This window comes from Coregonus lavaretus (genome assembly GCF_964263955.1).
Source record: "Coregonus lavaretus genome assembly, chromosome: 30".
Taxonomy (NCBI): domain Eukaryota; kingdom Metazoa; phylum Chordata; class Actinopteri; order Salmoniformes; family Salmonidae; genus Coregonus; species Coregonus lavaretus.
The window spans coordinates 14,595,813-14,615,545 of record NC_140017.1 but is presented as its reverse complement, the minus strand read 5'-3'; the positions used below and the strand labels follow the sequence as shown (position 1 = coordinate 14,615,545).

Here is a 19,733-nt window from a genome sequence, read left to right as displayed (position 1 = left end):
ATTTTGCAGGCAATAAAGTATTTTCAGTGTCCATTGAATCCATCCAACCATGTGATGTACACTCGACAGACATGTGAAACTGCATCGCTGTCTTCCCGGTTAAGAAACACACACAGACCTGCACTAGTGCGATAATGCGCAGTTCTGTCGCCAAGGCAACCGTTTCTGTGGATGAAGTCATTGTTCCGCTGATAGTTGCTATAGTTACAACCTAGCGAGGGCGCTGCCGAGGGGCTGTCTACGTAATATGACGCAGGGCGGGGGCGTGCCCGTGATGCGGGCTGCGCAAGGCAGGTTGTTGTTCCCGCAGAGAGGCGAGAAGATGGCGGCCGTGTCAAGCGGAGGTGCAGCTGGGTCCGCTGCGGCCGGGATTACGCACTCTACCCGACCGGCCCACGCAGGCATGGGCGCCCAGAACCGAGCACAGCCATCCTCTGGGATCAGCCACTCCAATCGACCTACCCCGGCTGCGGGGTGCATCACCAACCCCGGCCAGCCCTCGGCCAGCAGGCCCCCCCCAGCCCGAGTGGGCTACTACGAAATCGAGCGGACTATCGGCAAGGGAAATTTCGCCGTTGTTAAATTAGCAACACACATCATCACCAAAGCAAAGGTACGATGATTAATAAAAGGCTTTTGAAGGGGATCAATTCCAGGTTGTCAACGATTTGTACTCATTTTACTGTGTCGCTGTCACTCTCATCCAGGCTGAAGATTGGGCCTTCGGGCTTGGGAACGAGTAACGTAACAACGGCTAGCCCGCTTTTGGTTGCAGTGCTCAGTGCGGGGGTGTAAACATGGGGCATCATAAGCAACCATTCGCCTTGTAGTTTTACCTATGAGTTTTTCACATTATATAATCAGTTCTAATGTAACAAGGACAGCGGGGGTCACTTGTCGACGTAGAGGAGGGTAACGCTGGGATGAAAGAGGAGAGGGGGACTTCGAGGGGAACGTTAGCTATTTGGCTGCGTTAGTTAACTAACGTTACATTTGGTCTATTTGGATTTTGCAATCCGTTAACTAGCTAAGCAGCTATTTTTGGCATTATGTATTAGCTAGGTAGGATCACACGCATCATGTAATCTATGTCATCTGTAGTTTACACGTATCATTAGCAAGCAACTATATATTTGTGAGATTTTGATGTGAATGTTCCTTTGGCAATCTAGTTAAGTTGGCTAGGGAACTAACAAAAAAAAAAACAAGCTGTCTTGACAGGCGGTAAACATATTGCTGGCTGGCCAGATCTGTTCCCTGAAAATGTGTTGACTAACAACGTATTTTCTCACTGAAAAAGTTGTCATGTTTTTAATTTTCTCATGGTGTATTTATTTAATATATAGGGGGGGTGGGGGTATATTCAAGGGCTGGTATTTTAGTTTGTGCTAGGTTATGTGGCATTTGGGTATAGGCTATGGGCTTCCTCAGATATGTCATACTCTATTGATATCCTTTTGAGTGTGCGTATGCTGTTGCATAGTGTGGGCGTCTGTAGACAGATGCATTGCTGGCGGATAGGCACAGGAGACTACAGATTTTGTCAATATTGAAACAAAAATCCATAATCACAGTAGTCCCAACTTTTACCTATATATCATTCATCCTTATAGTTGAGAGATGTTAGCATGAACAGTAGGCTACTTTTTTTGAATCCACATTTGCCTTTACACAAATTACCATTCAGTTTTATTTTCCCAGGTATCTTATTGAAAAGCGGTTTTATTTTTTCTCTCAATAACGACCTGGATGATCAAGGAGTAGAGAAGGCCAACTGATAGCCATGCTTTTAAACCTGTGACAGTGCCACTAAGCTGACAGATCTCCTACTAATAAGACTGTGGATCTGCAACACGCTCATGGAATCGAACTGAAATGGATAAACAGAAGGCTACCTGTAAGGGCATCATGATTGTAATGTGTGTATATAAGACAGAACACTTCTATGTGTGTTGTGTGAGGGAGGCTGACTATTCGGAGAAACTTTTTTTAAGTATAGTTTTTTTTTTTACCCCTTTTTCGTGATATCCAATTGGTAGTTAGTCTTGTCCCATCGCTGCAACTCCCGTACGGACTCGGGAGAGACGGCGGTCGAGAGCCTTGCGTCCTCCAAAACACAACCCTGCCAAGCCGCACTGCTTCTTGACACACTGCTCGCTTAACCCAGAAGCACCAATGTGTCGGAGGAAACACTGTACAACTGGCGACCGAAGTCAGCTTGCTAGAGCACGATGGGACAAGGACATCCCGGCCGGCCAAACCCTCCCCTAACCCGGACGATGCCTCATGGGTCTCCTGGTCATGGCCGGCTGTGACACAGCCTGGGATCGAACCCGGGTCTGTAGTGATGCCTTAAGCACTGCGATGCAGTGCCTTAGACCGCTGCGCCAGTTGGGAGGCCTCCTGATAGATTAACTCACATGGTGACATGGAACATGCTCAAAAACACATTAGGCTATAGCCTAAGCAGCTTAGACTAAGCTACAGAACTTGTGAAAATGCATTTGTAGGGAACCACATATTAGTGCCTTAAAGTTTCATAACGATTAATTGATAAAACACTGACCACTAAAAACTACAATCTCTCCATTCTTAGGCCAAGTTTTTTTGTAGAGTGATTCTTTTGCAGAGGGTCACTCCACACAGGCTGTGGTATTTTGCATTCTACTGGATTGGTAGAATGTATTGCATTAGTGCAATTTTAAAATGACCCTTTCAAGGCAAAGGTCATTGTCATTGCGAGATTGACATTTGAACTCTCTCATTTAATAAATGTGTAATTAAATATGCCACACTGAATCACAGGGGGCAGGTCGAAACACACATGAAACATTCATGGACATTTAGCTAGCTAGCTAGCTAGTTTTTCCTGGGAGATGAACTTTGGCCTGTTATTTTACCTGACATGCATGTGGTCCTCTTTTTAGCTGGTTCTTTGTAGAATTTTGACCCGGAGTCATACAAAATCTGGTGTTTCTCTACTCCGACGATTCATCCACAGATTAAAAGGGAAACCTAGTTAGTTTTTAGTTGGTTATCTTTAATGAATCTCTCCTTGTTTGTCTTTCAAGCATCCACGTGGGTTTGTATTTTCCTCATATCCGATAAGGAGGGGACTTGCAGCTTGTGGAGTGTCTCAAATAGAACCAATTCCTATTTTTGTGTTTTCACGCGCGTGAATGGTGTGGGTGAAATGATTGAATAACATGTACACTACCGGTCAAAAGTTTTAGAACACCTACTCAATCAAGGGTTTTTCTTTATTTTTTACTATTTTCTACATTGTAGAATAATAGTGAAGACATCAAAACTATGGAATCATGTAGTAACCAAAAAAGTGTTAAACAAATCAAAATATATTTTATATTTGAGATTCTTCAAATAGCCACCCTTTGCCTTGATGACAGCTTTGCACGCTCTTGGCATTCTCTCAACCAGCTTCACCTGGAATGCTTTTCCAACAGTCTTGAAGGAGTTCCCACATTGTTGGCTGCTTTTCCTTCACTCTGCGCTCCGACTCATCCCAAACCATCTCAATTTGGTTGAGGTCAGGGGATTGTGGAGGCCAGGTCATCTGATGCAGCACTCCATCACTCCTTTTTGGTAAAATAGCCCTTACACAACCTGGAGGTGTGTTGGGTCATTGTCCTGTTGAAAAACAAATGATAGTCTCACTAAGCCCAAACCAGATAGGATGGCGTAGCGCTGCAGAATGCTGTGGTAGCCGTGCTGGTTATGTGTGCCTTGAATTCTAAATAAATCACAGACAGTGTCACCAGCAAAGCACCCCCACACCACAACACCTCCTCCTCCATGCTTTAAGGTGGGAAATACACATGCAGAGATCATCCGTTCACCCATGCCGCGTCTCACAAAGACAGGGCGGTTGGAACCAAAAATCTCCAATTTGGACTCCAGACCAAAGGACAAATCTCCACCGGTCTAATGCCCATTGCTCGTGTTTCTTGGCCCAAGCAAGTCTCTTCTTATTGGTGTCCTTTAGTAGTGGTTTCTTTGCAGCAATTCGACCATGAAGGCCTGATTCTCCTCTGAACAGTTGATGTTGAGATGTGTCTGTTACTTGAACTCTGTGAAGCATTTATTTGGGCTGCAATTTCTGAGGCTGGTAACTCTAATGAACTTATCCTCTGCAGCAGAGGTAACTCTGGGTCTTCCATTCCTGTGGCGGTCCTCATGGGAGCCAGTTTCATCATAGCACTTGATGGTTTTTGCGACTGCACATAAAGAAACTTTCAAAGTTCTTGACATCTTCCGTATTGACTGACCTTCATGTCTTAAAGTAATGACGGACTGTAATTTCTCTTTGCTTATTTGAGCTGTTCTTGTCGTAATATGGACTTGGTCACTTACCAAATAGGGCTATCTTCTGTATACCCCCCCTATCTTGTCACAACACAACTGATTGGTAAAAGACCAAGTCCAACACAACTGATTGACTTAACTTTTAAGAAGGCACACCTGTTAATTGAAATGCATTCCAGGTGACTGCCTCATGAAGCTGGTTGAGAGAATGCCAAGAGTGTGCAAAGATGTCATCAAAGCAAAGGGTGGCTATTTGAAGAATCTCAAATATAAAATATATTTTGATTTGTTTAACACTTTTTTGGTTACTACATGATTCCATATGTGTTATTTCATAGTTTTGATGTCTTCACTATTATTCTACAATGTAGAAAATAGTAAAAATAAAGAAAAACCCTTGAATGAGTTGGTGTTTTAAAACTTTTGACCGGTAGTGTATGTGTAAATTTATTTTGCAACGCTCGCGCATGCAACGTGGCCAGTGCGGTTTGCATGTAATGTTTGGAGGAAGTAGCTGGTCCAAATATGATCGTTTTGGGTTAGTCATTAAATGTATCACCACCCAAAACATGTTTTTGTCACCTTTTTTTTGTATCCCTCCCATTGCATTATATGAAACATGACATATTTTTGACAGTTGACAGCCAACATGCTTCAGGTTCACCTGGTTTGTATGTACAATTTAAATGTGGCTAGCTAAGGTCTTTGAAAATAGATGCATAAGCATATGAAACCAGTGCCTTGTTGCTGCCTTCTCACCAACTCAAGATTATAAATGCTGCATGTTTATGAAATTCAAAGTCCAAACAAGGTCGTGTTATACAACCGAAGAGCTACTGACGTCCCGATTCAAGAGCAATTGCATGATAATGGAATAATAAACAAAAAAAGTAGCCTCTTCTAGCTACATCAACTAATTTCTACTGAATTCAACCAGTAGCCTATCTATTAATGTTGCTCACATACATTGACATGACACCCTCCCTAGCAGTCAGTTAGCCTACATAGAAGTGAGCCATTTCAGCATATTTGGACAGGTCTTCTAACTGCACACCTTCTCCGCCAGCATTAGTCATGCCTAATCAGTGGTGTGAAAGACAGGAGCTATAGCTCAGTGCTTCGGTCTGCAACATCAGTCAGGGAGAAGGGGATTGTGGAGCCTTGGTGTTAGACTGAGCCAGGCATCACAGCTCTGGAAGAGGGACAGTCCAAGAGCCGCTAGGTCAGACCTGACACGCTTGGGACGAGGTCAACAACAAAACACACACACACCTGAATAAAAAAGTGTTTATAAACCTAAATGTGTCTGCCAACTGCCTAGCTCCCTCCCTCCCCCTCCATATCAGTAGACTAGGCACCTCCTCTTAGCTCCACTACAGTCAGACAGGTATGGTTAAAGATGGCAGCCGGCGTGCTCTATATCACTTCATATCTGAGTAAGCTGGTTGGTAGTAGGCTAGCTAGATTATGGTGAAAAAACATTCTCACTCATATACAGTAGACCAGCCATACTCAACTGGCGATCTGGACCCAGAACGGGGTCAATACGGACCACTGGTCCCGAGGTAAAAAAATAAATAAAAATAGGTTAGCCTTCGACCCATGGTATCATACACATAAGACATGGAAAAATGTGTAGATTTCCAGGAAATGAGCTTAAAACTGCAAAATGTTATCTGCCAACAGGGCTGTGAACAGTTTGGGGTCATATGGGTAGCGAGGTGTGGGTTTGTTATTACACTGATAATTGACAATATCCACCCGGACCTTTGCCACCTAGGAAATGTGTATGACCGGACGTTCTCAAATAGTCCTTGACTACCCCTGCAGTAGACTATTCCTTCTGCTACTTAATTAAACATTAGGTCTTACTTTTTTGATAGTCACAGAGTTGATACCATTGTCCAAACTTACCCCCTTTTACCACAGAAAGGTCACTAGTAGGAGTCCCCATAATGGAAACGTTCACCTACATTCAGGTCTTACTGACTGTATGGTCTGGGTCCATGCGTTACAACACCGTATCATCAGCTATATTTAGCCTCTTGACTAATAGCCCCACGGCATCGCCTGTCCGCGTGTGCCAGTCCCCTCCTCGAGAGTCAGTTGGCAACGTTGACGACATTATGCGTCTTTCACAGAGACTTACACATTGGAGTCACTTAACGTTAGTGTGTTATCAACGTCACGCTCCCCGGGAAATGTAATTCCATTGGAATCTTGTTGGTATACATAGAGACGTTGGCCCTGTGTTAGTGAGAGAAGGAGGACTACAGAGACTTGATGCTCATCATGACCCCTCTCCATGTATGCCACAAGGGTACCACACTCATTGGCTGATCTCAAGATCCAACGTAAACTCTTGTCTACAGAAAAACTATTCTCATTGGTTTTCAAATGGAGGTGCCCCATATTATCAGATGGAGATTTTAGTTTATGTGGGTGGTTTAATCAGATGGAGGTTTTGGCCTATGTGACCGTGGACATTGAAGCCATAAGGCACTAGAGACTGTGGTATATCGTGAATAGGCTATATCATGATTATACACACGATTGGAACCCGGACTCAACCAATCAGCATCCAGAACTGGAACTACACATTTTTATGATACAGTTTATCCTCTGGGTTGTATCTGTTGGTGTTTTACGCCTCTCTACTCATCTGTTTTGCTCGTTTGCTTTGATTTTAGAAAGACTGCGTTGTCTTCTTGATTTTCCCAATTTGTCCATTTAGGGTATTGGCTGCCTCACCTATTCACGGTTAAATAGCACATGCAATCCTGATGAGCACCTACATGAATAGGCTGTTACTTTGGTACACACACTCTACAGTACAGACACATGCAGGAATATCTGAACTTGGACTTATGACTTAGCTGAGTCACCCACATGCGTGACACATACACACACACACACACACAAACACACAGAACAGTCTTTCTCCCTGGGCAGGGTGACCATTTGATGGTAGCTACCAAGTGTTGATACGACGATGCCACAGCCGCCGCCACACTGGTTTTCCCCCTCAGGTCAAAGTCTGAGTCTCTCGTTACTGGTAACCTTGCACCGAGTCTGGAGATCAATTGAACTTTCACCCTGTGTGGTGACCCAGTCTCCATGATGATGACAGAACGTTGAGCAGCAGGGGTGAGGACCTCCTGCAAGCAGTGCTGCGTAGTGTTGCCGCTGAAAGGAACAAGCAAAGGAAACTAACAACATGGGTTGAATAAATGATGCAGGCTTATTTGTGTGATCATGTGACGCTTACGGCACACGTTAACCTCCACATAGGGAGCTTGATTGGAATAGAAGGGCAACCCTCTACAACAGGGAACCCAGCGGGCAAAGCTGATATAAATAAAGTTATTATAACCAGTTTATAGCCTAACCAGTTCTTGTTGTTAACTGGTTGTGATGACATAATTTCAACCATTTTTAGCCAGTGGAAATTTGAATGTTTTTGATGTCAGTGTTGGCAAATATACACTGCTAAAAAAAATTAAGGGAACACTTAAACAACACAATGTAACTCCAAGTCAATCACACTTCTGTGAAATCGTGGTCCTCTGTAGCTCAGCTGGTAGAGCACGGCGCTTGTAACGCCAAGGTAGTGGGTTCGATCCCCGGGACCACCCATACACAAAAATGTATGCACGCATGACTGTAAGTCGCTTTGGATAAAAGCGTCTGCTAAATGGCATATTATTATTATTATGAATCAAACTGTCCACTTAGGAAGCAACACTGATTGACAATAAATTCCACATGCTGTTGTGCAAATGGAATAGATAACATGTGGAAATTATAGGCAATTAGCAAGACACCCCCAATAAAGGACTGGTTTTGCAGGTGGTGACCACAGACCACTTCTCAGTTCCTATGCTTCCTGGCTGATGTTTTGGTCACTTTTGAATGCTGGCGGTGCTTTCACTCTAGTGGTAGCATGAGACGGAGTCTACAACCCACACAAGTGGCTCAGGTAGTGCAGCTCATCCAGGATGGCACATCAATGCGAGCTGTGGCAATAAGGTTTGCTGTGTCTGTCAGCGTAGTGTCCAGAGCATGGAGGCACTACCAGGAGACAGGCCAGTACATCAGGAGACGTGGAGAAGGCCATAGGAGGGCAACAACCCAGCAGCAGGACTGCTACCTCCGCCTTTGTGCAAGGAGGAGCAGGAGGAGCACTGCCAGAGCCCTGCAAAATGACCTCCAGCAGGCCACAAATGTGCATGTGTCTGCTCAAACAGTCAGAAACAGACTCCATGAGGGTGGTATGAGGGCCCAACGTCCACAGGTGGGGGTTGTGCTTACAGCCCAACACCGTGCAGAACGTTTGGCATTTGCCAGAGAACACCAAGATTGGCAAATTCGCCACTGGCGCCCTGTGCTCTTCACAGATGAAAGCAGGTTCACACTGAGCACATGTGACAGACGTGACAGAGTCTGGAGACGCCGTGGAGAACGTTCTGCTGCCTGCAACATCCTCCAGCATGACCGATTTGGCGGTGGGTCAGTCATGGTGTGGGGTGGCATTTATTTGGGGGGCCGCTCGCCAGAGGTAGCCTGACTGCCATTAGGTACCGAGATGAGATCCTCAGACCCCTTGTGAGACCATATGCTGGTGCGGTTGGCCCTGGGTTCCTCCTAATGCAAGACAATGCTAGACCTCATGTGGCTGGAGTGTGTCAGCAGTTCCTGCAAGAGGAAGGCATTGATGCTATGGACTGGCCCGCCCGTTCCCCAGACCTGAATCCAATTGAGCACATCTGGGACATCATGTCTCGCTCCATCCACCAACGCCACGTTGCACCACAGATTGTCCAGGAGTTGGCGGATTCTTTAGTCCAGGTCTGGGAGGAGATCCCTCAGGAGACCATCCGCCACCTCATCAGGAGCATGCCCAGGCGTTGTAGGGAGGTCATACAGGCACGTGGAGGCCACACACACTACTGAGCCTCATTTTGACTTGTTTTAAGGACATTACATCAAAGTTGGATCAGCCTGTAGTGTGGTTTTCCACTTTAATTTTGAGGGTGACTCCAAATCCAGACCTCCATGGGTTGATACATTTGATTTCCATTGATAATTTTTGTGTGATTTTGTTGTCAGCACATTCAACTATGTAAAGAAAAAAGTATTTAATAAGATTATTTCATTCATTCAGATCTAGGATGTGTTATTTTAGTGTTCCCTTTATTTTTTTGAGCAGTGTATGTATATATATATATATATATATATATATATATTATTTTTATTTTATTTTTTTCTTCTTCCCCATACTAGAACGCTTGGTAGCACTCAGTGCACCCAAACCAACCCTGTCCACAACCCCACTCATGCTGACTCATACGGACTGTCATATGTTTAGATGCACAGTGTGTTTCTGTGTGTGTGTATGTGTATAGGCTATGTTTGTCTGTGTGAGTGTGTGTTTGAGTGTCTCTGTGTGTGTCTATATGTTTGCGTGTGTGTGTGTGTGTAGGGGGGGAGGGGGAGTCTAGTCTCCTCTCAGATGACGACACAGCGCTGGTCTGTTAGCATAGCTCCTGAGCAAATCGGCCTGACTGACTGACTGACTGACTGACTGACTGACTGACTGACTGACTGACTGACTGACTGACTGACTGACTGACTGACTGACTGACTGTTGCAGTAAAGATTAAAGAACTTTGACTATCCTCATTGCAGACGGCTGAGATGGTATCTTTATGGCGCGTTTACTGTTAACACTGAGGCTGTACCCGCTTTAAGTTACTGTTTTAACAGTGGCCATGTAGGCTACTGTGGCTATTTGATCATAACATAGGCCTACCATCAAAAACAATGGAGAAAATGCATTCCATAACATTTTAACATGGAAATTGCTGTTCTATCATTCAGCCTACAGTAGCAGCCAATGTGTGGTGTTCAATGTAGGCGTACATTCCATGAGACTTTTGGGGGGGAAAACATGCAGGGCTTGACATAACTTTTTTATCCACTTGTCCTTCAGACAAGGAGGTGACTGAAAATGTTGTTGTGTTGTTTGATGCAAGAAACCACTTTACAAAATAAAAGGCATTATTATTCCCATACCATAATTAAAGAGAATCAGACAAATTATGCTACCCTCTGCCTATTGGCTACTTAGCTTATTCAAGCCGGTCTCAAAATACAACACCCCCTTTAAGACAAAAAAAAAGCTCTTTACCTGACTTGCTTTTCAAAGATGTCTAGAAATGTACACGTTTTGTGCTCTTGTAGGAAGCAATCACTCCCCTATTGCTGACTACAAATGATCTATAACTGGGCTAATAACTCACTAACTAGCAAAGGATATTTTACATTTACGTCATTTAGCAGACGCTCTTATCCAGAGCAACTTACAAATTGGTGCATTCACCTTAATATGAACAAAATGCGCACACGTGGCTACATGCAGCTCTCGCTTTGATCTCAAAACAAGTACATCTACTCACGACTGCTCATGCTGTAAACACAGTCCAGTTCAAAGTAAATGGCACAGATCCATATATGACAATGGTCTATTTGCATATAGGCCTACTGCAGCTCTGATTGTTTATGCCTCACCGGTCTGTGTAGAGTACGGGCTGAGTAGTCCGTGTCAATGCAAAATAATTGCTCCGATGTGTTCTGCTTACAACAATATTTTACATACAGTGCATTCGAAAAGTATTCAGACCCCTTAACTTTTTCCACATTTTGTTACATTACAGCCTTATTCTAAAATGGATTAAATCCTTTTTTCCCCTCAATCTTCGCACAATACGCCATAATGACAAAGCAAAAACAGGTTTTTAATTTGTTTTGCAAATTTATTAAAAAAAATATAACACTGAAATTTCACATTTACATAAGTATTCAGACCCTTTACTCAGTACTTTGTTGAAGCACCTTTGGCAGCGATTACAGCCTTGAGTCTTCTTGGGTATGGCGCTACAAGCTTGGCACACCTGTATTTGGGGAGCTTCTCCCTTTCTTCTCTGCAGATCCTTTCAAGCTCTGTCAGGTTGGATGGGGAGCGTCGCTGCACAGCTATTTTCAGGTCTTTCCAGTGATATTCGATCGGTTTCAAGTCCGGGCTCTGCCTGGGCCACTCAAGGATATTCAGAGACTTGTCCCGAAGACACTCCTGCGTTGTCTTGGCTATGTGCTTAGGGTTGTTGTCCTGCTCGAAGGTGAACCTTCACCCCAGTCTGAGATCCTGAGTGCTCTGGAGCAGGTTTTCATCAAGGATCTCTCTGTACTTTACTCCATTCATCTTTCCCTCGATCCTGACTAGTCTCCCAGTCTCTGCCGCTGAAAAACATCCCCACAGCATGATGCTGCCACCACCATGCTTCACCGTAGGGATGGTGCCAGGTTTCCACCAGACATGACGCTTGGCATTCAGGCCAAAGAGTTAAATCTTGGTTTCACAAGAGAATAAGAGAATCTTGTTTCTCATGGTCTGAGTGCCTTTTACTGAGGAGTGGCTTCCGTCTGGCCACTCTACCATAAAGGCCTGATTGGTGGGGTGCTGCAGAGATGGTTGTCCTTCTGGAAGGTTCTCCCATCTCCACAGATTAACTCTGTCAGAGTGACCATCGGGTTCTTGGTCACCTCCCTGACCAAGGCGCTTCTCCCCCGATTGCTCAGTTTGTCTGGGCGGCCAGCTCTAGGAAGTGTCTTGGTGGTTCCAAACTTCTTCCATTTAAGAATGATAGATTCTTAAAGGCCAATGGAAAGGATGCACCTGAGCTCAATTTCAAATCTCATATCAAAGGGTCTGATTACTTATAAGGTATTTCTTTATTTGCAAAAATCTGTTTTCGCTTTGTCATTATGGAGTATTGTGTGTAGATGTATGATTTTTATTCATTTAATCAATTTTAGAATAAAGCTGTAATGTATCAAAATGTGGAAAAAGTCAAGGGGTCTGAATACTTTCCGAATGCACTGTAGTTTGTTTTGTTTCGGTATGTTGCATTGAAAGTGGCTAATATTGCGTTGATTCGATCACAATTTCCACATTAATGGGAAACGTTGATATTGTTAACAGGGAAAACTCTAGAACAGTGGTCACCAACCTTTTTCTGAGTTAAGATCACTTTGAGTCAAAATGCAAGCCGAGAACTACCGCTCAGATTTTTTTTTTACATGAAAAACGTAAGCCTATGCAACATTAACCAATTAAAAACAGTACTGTAGCAATGAGGTTTGTGCAGTAAGCTATAGGCCCAGGACATTACCACCGCATATTGGCTTTGCTTGAATTGCCCTGCCAATGCATTGTTGTTCGGGACATAAAAATAACAAATGAGGTAGGCTATATGATCACACCCGTAATCGATCAGTTGTTGTATTGCTTGTGAGGCACAGCTGAGTGAGCATACATTTAAATCATTTGCTTTTTATTTTACTGGGCTGATGGTGCCTGCATCTGATGGTCAGTCTCAGCGGAGGGAGAGAGCAGCATACTGAGGGTCCGCCTCTCAACATCCCTCTGCTCTCTCGTTCCTCCAGATGATGGCGAAACTCGAGTCGCACCGCATTATTTCTGCCTCATGCACAAGTTCATGTTGTTACTCCTGTGAACAGAGAAAGTTAAATATTCCTCGATATTAAAAAAGACCCAAGCCGCTAATAATAACAACAACGCAAGCCTATAGATACACTTTCCTACTCATTCATTAATGCTGCAGTGCTTGTAGCGCTGAGTGGACACAGCGCGCATTTTATGGCTTATAAAAGTGTTGAATACAAAGTGTTGACAGTGCTGAGTAAGAACTTAAACATGAACTCACTCATAAAAACAGCATCTCTTTGCTGAAGTCATTGACAGTCTGTCTAGTCATGGTTTTAAACATTTTGAAATCTCACAGTATCAACTTTGCTGTAGCTTTCTTTTATGCCTGCTACGTTACTGCAGACACGGTCATCTGAGCCATCCGATTGGCCAGCGGTAGGCATATAGTGCACTTGATTTGCTCTCTGGGCCCGCCGGGAATGCAGTTTGTACCTTCAGACACTTGAAATGGTTCAAACTGGCAACAGTTCGCCTACCCGGCGAGCAGGGCAGCTGAATCGGATGCACCTACTGGTAACAGCCTGAGACGAAGAAAAAAAGAACACAAGGCTTTATCGTTGGGTTTTTTACAGAAATGTTCAGCGATCGACTAAGAATGCCTTAGAGATCGACCGGTTGGTGACCACTGCTCTAGAAAGTTGAGTGAAGTTCAATGTCATGCTTCTCTCTGTGGGCTGATAGTGTCGGGGCTACTGCGCATGCCACGTTCATAGTTTAGGGGGAACATTGCTGTTAGCCTACTTACTGGTAGCCCACATGTTGTTATTATTATAGGTTAGGCTTAATCCACACATGACACCATCACCAATCTGTTTCATTTAGTTTCTGATAACAACCTTGTGGTCCTCTGTAGCTCAGCTGGTAGAGCACGGCGCTTGTAACGCCAAGGTAGTGGGTTCGATCCCCGGGACCACCCATACAAAAAATTTATGCACGCATGACTGAAAGTCGCTTTGGATAAAAGCGTCTGCTAAATGGCATATTATATTATTATATATTATATTATTTTATTATAACTGTTATATATCATTTTTTTCCCATCTTCGATCTCCAGATTGCGTTTTTGTTTTTCATATTCGACTCTGAGCTATCCACAGTAATACATTTACATCATTTAGCAGACGCTCTTATCCAGAGCGACTTACAAATTGCGCTGTTATATAAAACATAAAAGGAATTTCATGATGACAAAGTTGTCATATTTATATGAAACTTAAAGTCATTTTGTCTGCATTCCATTGATGTAATTGTCAGCAGCACAGTCGTGTTGTTTAGAGTGCCTGGCCCCAAATAATCCCAGTTTACTGGTCTGCTTGTGTCATAGGCCTGTCTCTCTCTCCTATTCATTGTGTAGGCCACTTGTCTGTTCTGGTTGCTAAGTATCAGCAGTGGCGCGGTGCTATGGTTAGGTCAACAGTCTTGTGATCACAGGGGCTATGTGACACTTCAGCTTAACTGACTCTCTGTATCCGTATCGTTCAATGGAAAATTCCAAAGTAATGCAAGCCAGACACGTCACCCCTCCGAGTAGATTACTGTAACTATAACTGTGCATTAAGAACCAGCCAATAGTTCCAACTACAACTGGCTATTGAATTGAGTGTGTGAGGAAATGAGTTGTGCTAGTCATTAGGATAGTGTGTCCAAACTCCTCTATTTGTGCTCAGCTTGTCAGGCTTGCCAAATGATGTTCTATCAAACATGCTGCTGGCACCAGCTTTTATAGGCCAGCATAGCTCTCTCATCCAGTTTTGATTTCGGGTGGGGGGGGTTGCTAGAATACCATGTGCCTGACTCTTCCTTTTCCTGTCCGCTAGCCGGAAATGGGCCCGGAGCTTGCTCGCAGATGGCCCCATTCTATTATCTCGGCCAAGAACAGAGAGGGGGAAGTAGCTTCAGAATAACAAGTATTCCCAGAATGTGAAGCCAGCTCACGAGGATGTTTAGGCGCGTGAGAGAGCAGGTTTTCATCTCATTCTCAACAGATCACCGCATTACACTGTTAGACTAATTTATTCATTAGCCTAAAACCTGATGTCGGGCTGACACGTCACAGTTATTGGTAAAAGTAAGCACAGTCAGAATTGATTAGATCAGCATGGTGTCAAACTCAATTCCTGGAGGGTTGTGTGTTTGCGAGTTTTCACACCTCCCTTGTATTTGATTGATCAAAAAAGGTAATTGATTAGTTAGGAACCCCTCACCTGGTTGTGTAGGTCTTAATTAGACACAAAAGGAAATAACAAAAACAAGCAAACACATACAGTGCCTTCAGAAAGTATTCATACTCCTTGACTTATTCCACATTTTGTTGTGTTACAGCCTGAATTCAAAATGGATAACAAAATAATAATCTTGCCCATCTACACACAATACCCTATAATGACAAAGTGAAAACTTGTTTTCAAATGTATTGAAAATGAAATACAGATATATCTAATTTACATTAGTATTCACACCCCTGAGTCAACACATGTTAGAATCACCTTTGGCAGCAATCACATTTTCTATTCAGGACAAAAAGTAAATTGTTTTGCCACATTTTTTGCAATATTACTTTTGTTTTGGTAAGATTTTATTAATGATTTTTTAAACAATACAAAACATTCACACGACAACATACAGACGCACACAAACATCCAAAACATCACCCCTGCCCAGAACCACCTGATCACACCACCATCTCCAGCGCCAGTATCACTCTGCCGCATGGCCTCGAACTGCACCATTTTGTTTCTCTCTGTCGCCCACGCACTTTCAACATTTAGATAAAGCATTTCACCTTTCCATTGTGTTAATGATGGAGAATTGGTTGATTTCCATTTAAGTATAAGTTTTTTCAAGATTATTGATGAGAAAGTATCGCCCAACCCAAAGGGTATCTAACTGCACCCTCATATGCCATGTCTTGAAATATGCAGACAGATGGATTAAAAGTACATTTACACTGTAATACACAGGCAACTTTCGAACTCCGGCCATATCTTGGACTTTATAGCATTCCTAGAATGCATGGATTATTGAGTAATTGTTAGTTATACACTTAATACATGACTGCCGTTGTGCTGTAGAATTTGTGGATTTTGTCTCGTGTAATAAATTCTATACATTAGCTTATACTGAATTCAGTGTGCATTTCTGTTAACTGTATGTTGTTAGTTAGGTTCTAACATTCCCTCCATCTTGTGCCAATATCAGTTATTTTTAAGTCTTGGTTCCAGTAGTTTTATATTTTTTTCTAAGATATTGTCAGTTGGATAGGCTCTGCAAGCTTTTGTACAGTTGAAGTCGGAAGTTTACATACAGTTTAGCCAAATACATTTAAACTCAGTTTTTCACAATTCCTGACATTTAATCCTAGTAAAAATTCCCTGTCTTAGGTCAGTTAGGATCACCACTTTATTTTAAGAATGTGAAATGTCAGAATAATAGTAGAGAGTGATTTATTTCAGCTTTTATTTCTTTCATTACATTCCCAGTGGGTCAGAAGTTTACAGACACTCGATTAGTATTTGGTAGCATTGCCTTTAAATTGTTTAACTTGGGTCAAACGTTTCGGGTAGCCTTCCACAAGCTTCCCACAATAAGTTGGGTGAATTTTGGCCCATTCCTCCTGACAGAGCTGGTGTAACTGAGTCAGGTTTGTAGGCCTCCTTTGCTCGCACACGCTTTTTCAGTTCTGCCCACAAATTTTCTATAGGATTGAGGTCAGGGCTTTGTGATGGCCACTCCAAAACCTTTACTTTATTGTCCTTAAGCCATTTTGCCACAACTTTGGAAGTATGCTTGGGGTCATTGTCCATTTGGAAGACCCATTTGCGACCAAGCTTTTACTTCCTGACTGATGTCTTGAGATGTTGCTTCAATATATCCACATCATTTTCCTTCCTCATGATGCCATCTATTTTATGAAGTGCACCAGTCCCTCCTGCAGCAAAGCAGCCCCACAACCTGTGCTTCACGGTTGGGATGGTGTTCTTCGGAGTGCAAGGAACCGCCTTTTTCCTCCAAACATAACGATGGTCATTATGGCCAAACAGTTCAAAAAAAAAATTTCAGACCAGAGGACATTTCTCAAAAAGGTACGATCTTTGTCCCCATGTGCAGTTGAAAACCGTAGTCTGGCTTTTTTATGGCGGTTTTGGAGCAGTGGCTTCTTTCTTGTTGAGCGGCCTTTCAGGTTATGTCGATATAGGACTCGTTTTACTATGGATATAGATACTTTTGTACCTGTTTCCTCCAGCATCTTCACAAGGTCCTTTGCTGTTGTTCTGGGATTGATTTGCACTTTTCACACCAAAGTACGTTCATCTCTAGGAGACAGAACGCGTCTCCTTCCTGAGCGGTATGACGGCTGTGTGGTCCCATGGTGTTTATACAGTGGGGAGAACAAGTATTTGATACACTGCCGATTTTGCAGGTTTTCCTACTTACAAAGCATGTAGAGGTCTGTAATTTTTTTATCATAGGTACACTTCAACTGTGAGAGACGGAATCTAAAACAAAAATCCAGAAAATCACATTGTATGATTTGTAAGTAATTCATTTGCATTCTATTGCATGACATAAGTATTTATACATCAGAAAAGCAGAACTTCATATTTGGTACAGAAACCTTTGTTTGCAATTACAGAGATCATACGTTTCCTGTAGGTCTTGACCAGGTTTGCACACACTGCAGCAGGGATTTTGGCCCACTCCTCCATACAGACCTTCTCCAGATCCTTCAGGTTTCGGGGCTGTCGCTGGGCAATACGGACTTTCAGCTCCCTCCAAAGATTTTCTATTGGGTTCAGGTCTGGAGACTGGCTAGGCCACTCCAGGACCTTGAGATGCTTCTTACGGAGGCACTCCTTAGTTGCCCTGGCTGTGTGTTTCGGGTCGTTGTCATGCTGGAAGACCCAGCCACGACCCATCTTCAATGCTCTTACTGAGGGAAGGAGGTTGTTGGCCAAGATCTCGCGATACATGGCCCCATCCATCCTCCCCTCATTACGGTGCAGTCATCCTGTCCCCTTTGCAGAAAAGCATCCCCAAGAATTATGTTTCCACCTCCATGCTTCACGGTTGGGATAGTGTTCTTGGGGTTGTATTCATCCTTCTTCTTCCTCCAAACACGGCGAGTGGAGTTTAGACCAAAAAGCTATATTTTTGTCTCATCAGACCACATGACCTTCTCCCATTCCTCCTCTGGATCATCCAGATGGTCATTGGCAAACTTCAGACGGGCCTGGATATGCGCTGGTTTGAGCAGGTGGACCTTGCATGCGCTGCAGGATTTTAATCCATGACGGCGTAGTGTGTTACTAATGGTTTTCTTTGAGACTGTGGTCCCAGCTCTCTTCAGGTCATTGACCAGGTCCTGCCGTGTAGTTCTGGGCTGATCCCTCACCTTCCTCATGATCATTAATGCCCCACGAGGTGAGATCTTGCATGGAGCCCCAGACCGAGGGTGATTGACCGTCATCTTGAACTTCTTCCATTTTCTAATAATTGCACCAACAGTTGTTGCCTTCTCACCAAGCTGCTTGCCTATTGTCCTGGAGCCCATCCCAGCCTTGTGCAGGTCTACAATTGTATCCCTGATGTCCTTACACAGCTCTCTGGTCTTGGCCATTGTGGAGAGGTTGGAGTCTGTTTGATTGAGTGTGTGGACAGGTGTCTTTTATACAGGTAACGAGTTCAAACAGGTGCAGTTAATACAGGTAATGAGTGGAGAACAGGAGGTCTTCTTAAAGAAAAACTAACAGGTCTGTGAGAGCCGGAATTCTTACTGGTTGGTAGGTGATCAAATACTTATGTCATGCAATAAAATGCAAATTAATTACTTAAAAATCATACAATGTGATTTTCTGGATTTTTGTTTTAGATTCCGTCTCTCACAGTTGAAGTGTACCTATGATAACAAATTACAGACCTCTACATGCTTTGTAAGTAGGAAAACCTGCAAAATCAGCAGTGTATCAAATACTTGTTCTCCCCACTGTACTTGCGTACTATTGTTTGTACAGATGAACGTGGTACCTTCAGGCGTTTGGAAATTGCTCCCAAGGATGAACCAGACTTGTGGAGGTCTACAATTTTTTTTCTGAGGTCTTGGCTGATTTCTTTAGATTTTCCCATGATGTCAAGCAAAGAGGCACTGAGTTTAAAGGTAGGCCTTGAAATACATCCACAGGTACACCTCCAATTGACTCAAATTATGTCAATTAGCCTATCAGAAGCTTCTAAAGCCATGACATCATTTTCTGGAATTTTCCAAGTTGCTTAAAGGCACAGTCAATTTAGTGTATGTAAACTTCTGACCCACTGGAATTGTGGTACAGTGAATTATAAGTGAAATAATCTGTCTGTAAACAATTGTTGGAAAAATTACTTGTGTCATGCACAAAGTAGATGTCCTAACCGACTTACCAAAACTATAGTTTGTTAACAAGAAATGTGTGGAGTGGTTGAAAAACAAGTTTTAATGACTCCAACCTAAGTGTATGTAAACTTCCGACTTCAACTCTATATCTTACCTATCATATGAATATCCTTTTCTGACTCAAGTAGAGTTCCCTCAAGATTAGATTTCAATATCAATACATTTATTTTAAACTTTTAAGTTGCATATATTTGAAAATATCTACATTGGTCAGTCCAAAATTGCTTTTAAATTATGTCGTGCAAATGCATGTATTTCCTATCACCAAGTAATTTATGGTTTCTATACCTTTAGTTTTCCATGTAGACACATTTATCTGTGAATTCTGAAAAGCTATCCAAATATTGTTCCATAGGGTTGTGTGTTTAGGGAGTGATATTGGTTGTTGTAGAATACGTTTAATTTTCTTCCATA

At 43.0% G+C, this 19,733-nt stretch overlaps 1 protein-coding gene across 1 annotated transcript in view; it reads left to right on the top strand.

Annotated features, from left to right (window-relative positions):
- Positions 1–232: 232 nt before the first annotated feature.
- Positions 233–19,733, top strand: part of LOC311105817 (serine/threonine-protein kinase SIK3 homolog) — a 47,586-nt gene continuing 28,085 nt past the window's right edge. Inside the window, 1 exon segment of the mRNA XM_084148021.1 lies at positions 233–613. Within this exon segment, the coding sequence (XP_084004147.1) occupies positions 248–613 (366 nt within the window). The 5' untranslated portion in view covers positions 233–247.